This window comes from Ictalurus furcatus, chromosome 18, assembly GCF_023375685.1.
Source record: "Ictalurus furcatus strain D&B chromosome 18, Billie_1.0, whole genome shotgun sequence".
Taxonomy (NCBI): domain Eukaryota; kingdom Metazoa; phylum Chordata; class Actinopteri; order Siluriformes; family Ictaluridae; genus Ictalurus; species Ictalurus furcatus.
Genome location: NC_071272.1, coordinates 2,974,138 through 2,987,846, shown reverse-complemented (window position 1 = coordinate 2,987,846; position 13,709 = coordinate 2,974,138). Strand labels below are relative to the sequence as shown.

General features: G+C 38.6%; 1 protein-coding gene across 1 annotated transcript in view; it reads right to left on the bottom strand.

Annotated features, from left to right (window-relative positions):
* Nucleotides 1-666: 666 nt before the first annotated feature.
* The window catches only part of scarb2b (scavenger receptor class B, member 2b), a 39,755-nt gene continuing 26,712 nt past the window's right edge, over nt 667-13,709 (bottom strand). The window contains exons 8-12 of the mRNA XM_053649543.1: nt 7,405-7,523; nt 6,723-6,796; nt 6,570-6,621; nt 5,863-6,015; nt 667-4,394 (exon numbers count right to left, since the gene is read on the bottom strand). Coding sequence (XP_053505518.1) covers nt 4,293-4,394; nt 5,863-6,015; nt 6,570-6,621; nt 6,723-6,796; nt 7,405-7,523 — 500 coding nt within the window. The 3' untranslated portion in view covers nt 667-4,292. The remainder of the gene's footprint in view (nt 4,395-5,862; nt 6,016-6,569; nt 6,622-6,722; nt 6,797-7,404; nt 7,524-13,709) is intronic.

The following is a 13,709-nucleotide window of genomic DNA, read 5'->3' as shown; positions in this document are numbered from 1 at the left end:
AGAATAACAGAAATTAAATGATGGATGTGACACAAAATGTTGTAGGAACACTTTAAACCGGCAACAGATTCCTTGTACGCTCAGGCATACTTGGCTAAGACACCCGATTCTGATTCTGAAAGTGCCCTTAGGTAAGATTGCCTCCTGCATAGCATTGAGATTACTTAAATGTTCATGAAGGAAGTGTAATGTAATGTTTTTTTGTTTTGTTTCTTTCGCATGTGTTTGGTTGTAGGTTGGGGCCTCCTGCACTGGTTAATACCTGGTAAGGTAGCAGAGTCTTAGGACCTTTCCGGTAATAGTAATTCATAGTCAGTGCTGTCGAGAACTAGTGGGAATTTTGTACAAATACATCATCGGCACATGAACGTCAAACTTAATGTCTTACCTTAGGCACAAAAGAAGTCTGACTATATGGTGGCAGGCAAAGTCTGCCATTTAAACAAGGGAGTTTGACAGTGAGAAAGAATGATATTTTACAATATGAAGAAAACTGATTCATAACTGAGTTTTATTTATTTATTTTTTCTTGATGAACAAGTCAGGCCAGGGATTTCGGGTTCCTCCATGCAGAGGGACAAACAAGAACCCTTCAGGGTCCTACAAAGAACATTTCTTTCCAAGAGTGTACACTATGCCTCATAATAAAGAAAACACAAACACTAATTAGTAACAACGGATTTAGTTTTATTTATACTCAAAGTATGACACACAATGGCTTATCATATATATACAAAACATCGTATAGACATTTCTACAATTTGAAATGCAAGGGCCTGTATCATACATACGGGTTAGGAAGAATAATTTCCTCAAATAAACTTCAATAAACCTGTTTGCATAAAGCATCGAACAAACGCGGCACAACTTAGAATTTTTCTTCCTCACACACTTTCACATAATGCAAATACGGTTCGAACTGCATCTTCACGACTATGGATATTTTTTAACCCCATAATCCAGGGTACAAAGGACATTTATAGTTTACATTTAAATTGAAGATTGTAGCTACAATGTTTTTTTTGTTTGTTTGTTTTTTTAAATAATTCCATATTTGTGCTAAAAGCTGGAAATTAGTATACTTTGCACTTGTACAAAAAAATCGGCATGGACTTTTCACTTTTATGTTATGGCCCAACGTCTCCAAAGACTATGGAAAAAATAAATCATATTTTAATCATATTTACATTACCGAGATTATATTCGGGTCATTTCGAACCTGAGAAAATAGCTGGCGGTTGTACATTTGAACCATTTTTAAGGCATTAGATGTTAAATTCTGTCATCTCTTATACACAAACACGCCTGCCATCAGGAGGATCGCCAAACATGCGAAGTACTTCCATGTGTCTGTTTTGATCAAAGAAGGAACTAAGATATAATCATAATAATTAAGAAGAAATGTTATTGCTAGCACTATTGCCTAGATCTAAAAGTAAATCTGAGATAATAGGACACACCATTGTTAGAAATGAAACAGAACAGGGGCTTTAACAAACGGAACACCAGGCAAATGAATATAACATTTAATTAACAACAATGCTTTGCGCATTAACATAACACTGGGTGTGTTTTAGTGCAATATGACTAAGTAGTACGTATTAATATTCACGTCATGGGCACTAGGGTTTGTGATAGCTGTTAAAAATATACACAGTAACAATAGTAACATAATCTGAAAGGTTAGCGTAACCATCCCATTCCAATAAAACTTTCACGAACAGTTGGTACGGCAGTTTTACTGCAGTTACCAAAGCAATCAAACAAGCCAGCAGCTTTTGTCAATCAAAAATAATAATAATACTAATAATAATACTAATACAATGACGAAGAAAAATGAACTGAAACGAGGAATTCATTCCTCTTCCTTATTAACATATTCGAAAATGATATACTTGATGAAATACATGAAATGATGAGCGGGCTCGAATGTAACAATGCTCAGAGCATTTAACACTCATTAAAATCCAATGTCTCATAATTTGCTCATAAGCAGGTCTAAAAGTTTCAATTCACCACCAAAAATACACCAACTCAGCTAATACTTGCATAAAAATAAGTGATAAATGAGTTATCCCTTTTTTTTTTCAAAAAAAAAAAATATATATATATATATATATATATATCATATCATATATATATATATATGAATCTCATTTGACTGGAACCTGAATATGTGGTTTATTACAGGACAGTAACACGTGTAATCTTTTAATGCAGGGTTAATGACTGTGTTCTTTTTAGTCCGTATTCAGAGTTCTTTACCAACTGAATACCAAAAACGCACACATCGGTATTCAGAACTCCGAAGTTACATAAGAGTTACGCATGTGGGGAAGAGTTTGAGTAAAACAGAGGTGCATGTCAGTTATGCACAATTTTCACCACGGACAAATTCTTCTTGTGTGCTACTGACGCAAAGGAACGAGGACCAAGGAACTCAAAGGACAAGGAACAGTTTAAGTCCAATGCTGAAATTTATGTTATACTCACTCCAAACTATGGAATGCCACTTGAGGAATAGAATAGAAAATACACTGGGGGAAAAAAAAAACAAAAAAAAACTCATTGACTTTACTTAGTTGAAATGCGTACATCGGTTCCACGTGATTGAACTGAGTTACGTTCATACGATTTGTTTTCGTATATTCAACATGATTTGACTATGTATTTTCAAAACTCTGGATAAAATCGAACTCCACGCTCTCACCTGAACGGAGGATCGAAAACCAGCCCACTGGCGGTTTTCCCACAGCTACGTTACTGCTGCGCGGAGTAACGTCCTCGTAAAACGCCGTTCGGATACACGTGCCGACGTCCTCGTAAACCGCTTTAATGCTATGTGAATTGACCGCTCTACATGATTCAATCTACTGATTACACACTTGTTTGAATTAAGTTTAGCCACGGAGTCATGTCTCGACGAGAAACCTTTTCTTTTCTTTTATCTAAAATATACAGATTACGTTCTCTTAAATCGGACTGACCACATATTCCGTTTTTCCACTGTATGACAATATAAATTGATTAATAGTATTGTCCCTGTAAAGCGCCTTTAAACTGGGGACCCCGAAGGAGACGGTAACGTATCCGCTCTTTACGGGAGAGTGCACTGTTTTATTAACGTGACAAATCGACACAGCGTATTAAAAGTGCGATTAAAAGAGGATTATATCCCGAATACACATTACGATTTCACGACCCTGATTTCTTTCATCTGTGTGCAAAAGTAACTGTTGGTGCTCGATATAAAAACATGTCAGCTAATATAATGTGCTGGATCGGGTGCTGTTTTATAAGTTGCCAAATATTAAAGATTCAAGCCATTTTGTTAAATGTAAGCCAGATTTGCAGTGTATTACACCAACTAGGACTGTTCACGCAGCAACATACTGGCAATGTACTAGACTCCTATTAGATTTATTTCACTGCTTGGCATCTTCTCACTCATATATCATCATATCTTTCAGTTGTCTAATGGTTTTTACGTTATATCCTATTTCCTCCGACAGCGAAGAAAAACTATTTCCGTCCTCATTCCTCATTTTTTTTTCTCCTCGTTTAATGGTAAGCACTTGTTTTTAAAGGCTGTGGTCTAGAGGCTACTCAAAATCCCCATCTCAAATGCTTTTTGGACTTAAGTCACCGATTTTGAATACATCCCTTCGTGACTAACACCTGATGTTGACGCAATCGAGTCCTCTGTTCCACCCTAACACTTTCCTCACTTTCCGGGAATTACATTAGTGTACGAAATCAGTTGAGATCAGTTCAATTTTAAGCGCTGATGAAATATAAACAGTTCTCGGTAGTGGATTCAGACTTTTGGACGTGACTGTAAGGCACAGAAGCAGTCTCCTGGCTGATTCTGATTCATCCCTGCAGTGTGAAATAACACAGGAGCATTTTCAGTCTACAACATGTTCTTTTTTTCTCTTTCTTTCTTAAAAATATACATTTTTTCCATTGAAAATCGATACGTATATATGACCTGTAACTCTGCTGACCTCTGAATCTGAAATCTGACCGGAAATGCCATGCCAGGTGCTTCATCAGCTCGTTAACGAAAATATTTCAATCCAATCCGAGACTCTAGACTCTCTTAGTCATTCATTCACTCACTCACTCACTCATTCAATCACAGCTCCATGGTTGTCCTGAGTGGAAGCCTATTGATGTCACATTTCAAACTCTAATGAGTTGATAGTTAATAGTTGATTCATTCTATCTCTCTCTCTCATACTCATACACACACACACACACACACACACTCTCACACCGGCAGCTCCTGTTCAAGACTTGTCCACAGGCGTCAAGCCGATGTAAGTGCCGTTCTTCTCGACTGGGTCGTCTCTGTTGACCGAAGTGTACGACATTTCGGTCTTTTCAGAACTCTACAGGAAGAAGAGCAAAGCAGAAGATTTTCACATCGTTGAATGTTGTACACTCACCCTGCTGTAATTTAAGTACACTACAACATTTATAGTTAGTTGAATAACCGTGAATAAAAACGTTATAACAATGATATCGTCGTTCGTTTAATATTTAAACCCCAGCACTGTTGACGATCGGTCAGAAGGTGTTAATTGCACACACATATCTGTAGCCTATGCCAGACAAGCCATATAAAATGGATGAAAAACACTCGGCGAGGTGAGGTTTTCCGCGAGGAGACGTTTACTTTTGCGGCCAGACTGTGATGGGTCGTGAGTGCCTTCGTGTTTAAAAACCAAAGCACTGGCGTCATGTGACACAGCTTGTACACGCGGTTTCATTTTACGTTTTTTAATCCGGTAAAACGTATAGAGAGGTCATGAAAATGTGACAGGGGAAAACCTAGATTAGTTAGTTCTTTAGAAAACCTTAGCACGGACGAAGCGATGACGTGTGCGCTGCTTCAACTTAAATGCGCTTCGAATACATTCAAAGTGAAATAAATGGAGACAATTCAGAGAAGTACAAATCTCAAAGTCCACTCGAGATGTTGAGCGAAACTTACGAAGGACGTGGCCGAAGGAAAACATACCTGGTTACACTACGGTACATATACTACATACACGGTTATACTACAGTACTGAGTATTCTAAGAGGAACATCATGATGAACTTGAGAAAGAACGTATATACATGTAGACTTGTCAGGTAGCTTGCCTGTAGCAGGAAGCTATAGTGAAAGGTTTTGTGGTTTAATCTTGAAGCAGAACTGCGTAACGTGATTAGAGTCTGCTGTTTCTTCGCTTGCGGGTTTTCCCATAAATCACGGTCACTTTGCGGTCAACGAGTAAGCAAAATCAGAAAGGGAAAATCCATAATCATAAACCAAACACAGGAAGGAGGGTATAGAGTAAAAAGGCACACTAGATGTAAATGGAGAATAAATGAACACAATCAGGAAACAAAGCAGTGACCGAATGAGGCAGAGAAAGGACCAGGAAAGCAAAACCAGACCAGGAAGCTGATATTTAGCACAAAAGACCAATATGGACTACGAAATGAGGCTTGGAGGGTGGTCCCTTTTCATCTTGCATGACCTCAATACTAAAATTGTGCTGCATTGTTGTCGTGAGTAAATTTCATGAGCAGAACTCACACAGCCTGCGGGAATCTGGGAAATAAAGGATCGGTCAGTTTAAAGTCATGTGACCGGAGTGCGAGGCTGTGAATGTCAGCCGATGTTAAAATGCCACATTCTTCTACGGTTTATGCGTTACGTGTCACTGAATGAAAACGAGGTAGTGAGAGTAACCGAGAGTAACCTTCATACAGTACGTATACGCGTGCGTACTGTACACACCCTTTTGCTGTCCTTCTCACCCTCGCTCTCACTCTATCACTCTTTCACGCTCGATCACAAGCACATTACCTTCTTCCGGTGGGAGAGGAAGAAGAGGGAAAGGCCGATCAGTGACAGGACGGCTCCCAGAACCATCAGGACGTAAGGGAAGTTTGGAACAATTTTCACGATCAAAAGCAGCTTCTGCAGTTTCTGAGCTGATGCGTCGTCAATCACGACAGACTAAAACACACACACACACACACACACACACACCATCATCAATCAGTGCACACTGCAACAATTAAAATACAACTATCTCTAATTAATATTAGTTACACCACATCGCTGTTGAATTCTCAATTCCGATTCGTCAGTGCGGCCTGCAAAGTTTATTTCATATTACTGTGCTTGTTGTAATGCGATATCATTTCTGTAGTAACGTCTTACACAGGGACTTGTATGGTTGTGCGTTACACGTAAGCAAACTTTTTAAAAAATGTGTGTAATTGCTGATGGGGTGAAGTTTTCTGTAGGGAGATTTTAGCCTTTATGGAAGGAGTCTCCAGTGTCAGCAGATTGTAAAAGTTTGTAACAGTACTTAAATGTGTTCATGCTTTCTATACATTTAGTTTTTGTTTATCGAACGATCTGTACTTAAGAGATACATTCGTCTGGAGCAACAGCAAATGCTAGACAAACATGTCCTGGTTGATCAGGCAAAAAATGTACACATTTATTCGTTCTGATTTTTTTTTTTTTTGAAAGTAAATTTGAAAGTCATAATCATCTCTTACCTCGTTTAGGAACATGATGGGGAAGATGGTGCCATTCAGGTTTCTGGTCATTCTGCAGAACACACAAACACACAGACAGTGTGAAATCCAGACAGTGCAGGGCCATTATAAAAAAAAAAATAATAATAAAATAAAAAAAAGATGCGGACTTACGGAAATCCGGTAACTCTATCAAGTTTAATGTTTATCTGGGCTCTTTTAGCAGCACGAACTGGCACACCTGTGGTCTGCACACACACACACACACACACACACGCATGTAGTTGTACTTTTAAAAGCCCAAAAACAAATCCTATACATTCAATCAATTACTCAATTTAGCACAGATCGTATATATTGATATTTATGCTTTAATAAATGTTAAGTATTGCGTTGAGATGCTGTGCTGCTACACAATCACCACTAGGGGATTAAAACTACCGTTATATTCCGGTACCAAGGGAAAAAGGGAATACATTTAAAACATGTACACCTCCATATGTATAGTTACACTGTCAGTTTTATAGAGGCTGCGTTATAGGTTGCACACGATACGTACTTGTGACCTACACACTACTTCGATCAGTTACGAAACACTAAAATAAGATGATATATATTATCCTTTTTTTATTCATTAAATGAAGTCCTTACTGACTGAAAACAGGAGAGACAATAACACACCGAGGACTAACTGAGTCGACATCGAGTGCAACATATAATAATGAACGCTGCGTGTTACCATTTAAATAAAACATACAGAGTGCTAATTTCAAAAAAATAATAATAAATAAGATCATTTCCTGAGTGTAAGATAATCGGATTCACAGAACGGTTGTAGTTGATGAAATTTGCTTACAGGGTTCAGATCGAGGAACGTCTGATGATGTTCGTGCACTGGTGAAATTCCCTCTATGGCATCGACGTATTTCTTATCAGCCAGGTAGAAATGAGGGAAAGAGACGATGACCGGAGCGCCTGGAAGAGAAAGATAGATTATATAGTAGGTGAGAACATGGACAGGAGAGGAGAATGTAAGAGGAGAGAGAAGAGAAGAGGAGAAAAGAAAAGCACTATGTAACAAGCTCTCAACACGATCATTGGACATCGATAGCTATCTTAGGTGTTACAAATTGTCCCTCTCGGTGTGTGTTGGGGTCCCCAGCACTGCTTTCTATGTCATGTTCTGTTTACATTGCCATGTGCTTGTGCTTCTGTTTTATTTCTGTCTCTGCCCCCATCCTGTCATGACTTGTTACCTTATTGTGTTCACATGTTCTGTGTTTAATTCTCATTTAGCGTGATTATTTATACACTGCTGCTATGAAATCTCTTCGCAAAGTCTTACAACTCATTCATGTTATTATGCGTAAGCTACGATTCCCTTGTGCTTTATTTCAGAGTTCTTTGAATAATATTTCCTGGTTTGGACCATAGCCTGTTTTCTTTGATTCATGAATGGCCCTTAAGAAAGTACACATTGAGGTTACACACTCCTGCCTTTATGTTAGAAGATGAATACTTCACAGTTGGCTTTGTGGTAAATAAAATAAATGAATCAATAAGCACACCCTTACTTTTCAAGAACATAAAAAATATCCTGTTTTTCAGAACCACAGAACACATACTTCAAAAACAACATGTGAACTCACACCCAGGGTGGGACCTTTGACATAACCACAACTTCTCTCCTTTGCATTTTTCACTTCTTACATTTCCTTATAAGATAAACTTTGTCATAATAAGCATCATCACCCTTTCTGTGACACAGAATTCTAGCAAACCTCTACACCAAGGGAGCGACCTTTATCATGACAGCATGTCGGAAAACAATAACGTTTGCAACTAAGGTTACTGAGATTGTGACGAGGAAAAAGTAGGGGAGGAAAGGTTCATAGTGGTACAATTGTATCCATGAAACCGTTGCAGTGTTACAAATCAAAATCCTGTTGCACAACTGAGGTTGTTTCAAAACTTCCAAAAATCGTTTGCACTCTTCTGTCCTCACTATGGCTTCCACTGGCTTCATAGTATATAAAGGAGCCTCCAAAAAAGGACTAGTCCTTCAAGAGCAAGGACGGCTCGAGGCTCGCCGATCTGCCGACAGATGCGTCAGAGAATAATCCAACTCTCTGAGAACATCATTCCCCAAAGACAAATCGGTAGGATTTTGGGCATTTCACCTTCTACAGTGCACGATATAATGAACAGATTCAAGGAATCCAGTCGAATCTCTCTGTGTAAAGGGCAATGCCGAAAAACACTTCTGAATGCGCGTGATCTCCGATCCTTCAGACGTCACTGTCTTAAAAACTGTCATGAGTCTGTAATGGAGATCCTGACATGGGCTCGGGAATACTTTGGTAAACTTTTGTCGGACGACACCGTTCGCCGCTGCATCCACAGATGCAAGTTAAGGCTTTACTATGCAAAGCAGAAGCCGCACATCAACACTGTCCAGAAGCTCCGCAGACTTCTCCGGACTCGGTCTCATCTGGGATGGACAGTAGAACGGTGGAATCGTGTTTTGTGGTCCGACGAGTCGACATTTCAAACAGTTTCTGGACAAACCAGCCGTCGTGTTCTCCGGGTCAAAGAGGAAAACGACCGTTCAAATAATGTGTTAATATAACATAAATAAAACATCAAATAATGTGTTTTCAATATAGTACAGGGTGAATTGAATTTTCAAATGAACTTTGTTTTTGTTTTTTTTTGCATTCTCCATACGGTCCCAATTTTTTCAGAACTGGGGTTGTCTATACCTTGATTTAGAACTATAAACCAGAATGGCAATTCAGGTCTTTAACTTCACATCACCTTGCATGTCCGTCTTCCTTCTTCATTTCTTCATCAAAAGTCTAAAGACATATCACTTGGATAGCTAGTATAACACTCCTTGGTGTTTCTCTGCCCTGACATGTATTGTTTGGAGTACTTTTTGAGATCTGTTTTATTGGACTAGACTTCAGTTTCCCAACCCTGGTCCTAGTGAAACCCCTGTCCTGCACATTTGAGTGTCTTTCCTGCTGTAACACACACAATTAGATTGGTTATAAGTTGAATTAGGTGTGTTGGGAGCACTAAAGAGTGCAGGACCAGGGTTGAAAAAATGAACACCGTACAACTTGTACAATCCAGGATTAGTGTTTCAGGTAATGAATCCTTACAAATTCTTCAAGGACTTTATTGTTGAGCCTTCAACCATTTTGTAAGCTGGTCTGGGTAACAGCCTCTTTAAAATGACAAAATACAGATGTAATAATTGACTAAACTGTCCACTCCTTATATCCTTCATGGATTCAGTGAACTCACACCACTCTACAAAGTCCATGATCATTCCAGTCCATGACCAGTGCATTCTACCAAGTTGCCAACCGTTTTCATTACATCACCTTACAATATCTTCCACGTTGTGCTTCAGTCCTGCTTTCAACTTGCCCTTATCAACTTCTCTCATTATTTGGAAGTGTACCTCACTTACATCAGACCAATGAGTTCAACCTTGGCAGCAAGCACAATGTTGGTGAAGCCATTTTCTTGGATGTTTACGTAAAAGTAGCGGAGCTATCTTAATTGCTCTAGCTTACCAAGGGTGTGACCTTTGCCACTATAACATCATGTCCCATGACCTCAGCCAAACTTTCTAGACTTTTTGGCTGTCTGTTTCTTTTCCAGTTATTTTATGCACGCCACATTACGTGATGTACATCCGTTATTCCACTCTGTGCTCTGTGACCCAAATACCTTCTGAGACAATGATCATTACACAATGGCTCAATGGGCAATCTATAAAACAGTTTAAGCTCATTTAGGTTTTAGCTCACAGCAGACATTCCTGTTATTACAAAGACATTTGCACTGTTTCTGCATGCTCAATAAATTTCCTAAAGAGACATTCACTTCATGACTAAACATGTCACGATTACATTAAAAAAAAAAACAAAAAAAAAAAAAACAAAGAACACACATGGAAGCTGTAGAAATCTGAAATGGATCATGTCTGGCCAAGGATTTTTGCTCATGTACATTCATGCAGTTATCTAATCGTCCAATCATGAGGCAGCACAGCAATGCGAAAAAACTTAAAATCATGCAAATACAGGTCAAGCGCTTCAGTTAATGTTCACATCAAACAACAGAATGAAGAAAACATTTGATAAGCAGAAAAGCATCTCAGCATGCACAAAATATCACCCATGGGGTGGATGGACTACAATAGCAGAAGACCAAATTGGATCCCAACGTGGTCTTCTGCTGTTGTAGCACATCCACCTCAAGGTTCCATGTGTCGTGCATGCCGGGATGTTTTTCTGCTCATCACAGTTATACAGAGTGATCATCTGAGTAACAATATCCTTCCTGGCAGCTCAAGCAAATCTGGCCATTTTCCTGTAACCTCTCTTATCAACAAGGCGTTCCCACCCACAGAACCGTTGCTCACTCAGTGTTTTTGTTTTTTCGGTGTCAACCATTCTGGTTCAACTCTATCGACTGACGTGTGTTTAAATCCCAGGAGATCAGCAGTTTCTGAAATACTCAAACCAGCCCCTCTGGTACCAACAACCATGCCCCGGTTAAAGTCACAGAGATCACACCCCCCCCCCCCATTCTGATGTTTCATGTGAACATTACCTGAAATGCTTGACCTGTATCCACATAATTGTTTGCATTGCCCTGCTGTCACGTGACTGGCTGAATCGATAACTGCATGAATTAACCTGGTGTACAGGTGTTCCTATTAAAGTACACGGTTGTATAATCACACAGTGTTTGCATGATACGCCCCTTCCTTTATAACACGAAGCACAACGGTCAATGACCTTAAAAAAAAGCGAGTGAGTAATCATTAGGCGTGACACACACACACACACCCACACACACACACCCACACACACCCCAACTTACTTCTGTAATTCTGTGGCTACATATTGCTATAAAATACACCCATGCATACCATACCACTAACCTTTTAACCATAAACTAATCATTTCATTTCTTTTAGACACAAGTTTTTCTTTTAATTACATCGTTTTACATTGTTTTAATAAAACCCTCAAGGCTACATACAGTATCTTACAAAAGTGAGTACACCCCTGACATTTTTGTAAATATTTGATTAGATCTTTTCATGTGACAACACTGAAGAAATGGCACTTTGCTACAATGTAAAGTAGTGAGTGTACAGCTTGTGTAACGGTGTAAATTTGCCGTCCCCTCGAAATAACTCAACACACAGACATTAATGTCTAAACCGCTGGCAAAAACCGTGAATACACCCCTAAGTGAAAATGTCCAAATTGGACCCAATTAACCATTTTCCCTCCTCGGTGTCATGTGACTTGTTAGTGTTACAAGGTCTCAGGTGTGAATGGGGAGCAGGTGTGTTAAATTTGGTGTCATCGCTCTCACACTCCCTCATACTGGTCACTGGAAGTTGTACACGCCGTACACTTCACATTGTAGCAAAGTGTCATTTCTTGTGTTGTCACATTAAAAGATATAATCAAATATTTACAAAAATGTGAGGGGTGTACTTACTTTTGTGAGATACTGTACATCTTAGCGGTTTTCCCAACTGGATAATAGAATTCCCGCACTGCCACAGTGTCATACAACATGTCACGTAACAAAATGAGAAACTGTAAGCTGATACTGTGACGTTTGGAAAACTTATTGGCTGTCAAACTCTGAACGTATCACACTGTTCCACAACAAGCTGCCAAATATCATCTGGGTCCTCGCATCTAGAACAGGTTACTACAGCGTACAAGGTCACGAGACTGAAATAAATGACACATGACAAACTTGGTCACATGCACACACAAACGTACACAAGTGCACACGCACACACAGGCATAGAACACTAATATGATGTGTTAGTGGGACAGAGGGGACCGTTTTCCAGTGCGTGTGTTTGACAACAAAGGGCAACTGAGTGTTTCTTCTGTGCGTGGGAAAAAGGAACAGAAAGAGGAATGGAGTCTTTTTTTTTAAATATATATATATATATATATATGATTATTGTAAGCAGAGTTACATAATATTGTATTGTTTTATTTTATTGTAGAGTTTTACAATATTAGAGTGAAATATGAATAACTAATAGTTAACACATGCCCGAGAGGTCTTCACTAATGAAACCATGGTTTCAGCAGCAGGTGGGAGATTAGAAATGAGTCAGGACTTCTGTGTCAGGTGACGAGGTTTAGAGAGAGATAGAGAACATAGTGTTGTGTGTGTGTGTGTGTGGGGGGGGGTGTTGTTAGGGAGTTACATGCCTAAGCTCTGAGAGAAGGTGTTTAGTTAGAAACCCATATCTGATGTACACATTACACTGTGAACTGTAGCTGAATTAGAATAACATGAAGACCCTGAGCTAATGCATGGCTAGCTGGCCCACATTTTTGCATCTCGTCACTCCTGATTATTACTGTTTATAATAATATATGATGTATGATATATAATATATACTGTTCATAATAATGATAATAGTACGCTAGTTTATAATATATAGTTGCTCGATAATTGCATAGCTAGAAACCTATAGTTAGAACATACAAAATAATATTTATATCCACACTGCTGGATGTAAATATTATTTTGTATGTTCTAATTATAGGTTTCTAGCTATGCAATTATCGAGGCTAATTACTACAAAAGTCATTACTTCTTTTCCCATCAATGCCTACATTTTAGCTATATTTTGGTAGCTAGCATTTCATCAAATGCCATTGATTGTTCACAGTGTCATTCAATTTTTCACTGTCACATTGTGAAATTCCAAAGTTTGGAATGTACAGCCAACCTAAAATTAATGTATATTTTTTTTGAAAGTAAAAAAAACAAAACAAAAAACAACAACAAAAAAAACCCCCCATTTAATCATGTAAATTTTGGGTATTTGGGTCATATAATAAAAATCCAACGACACACACACACAGCTGTCGTTAGAACAATCATTGACATCTGGTTAATGTTCAACTTAAATACTGATAACTAAGCTAAATATAGCAGCAGGTGTTTTGCAAGTGATGCATGTCGAATGACCTTCTTGGATTCAATGTGAATCTGGCGAGTAATAATTGAAACGTTTTTGATTCGAATTTATTGCTTTTATTACACATGACTGATTTAGGTCTATGGTCTATTTTAAAGCAAAGA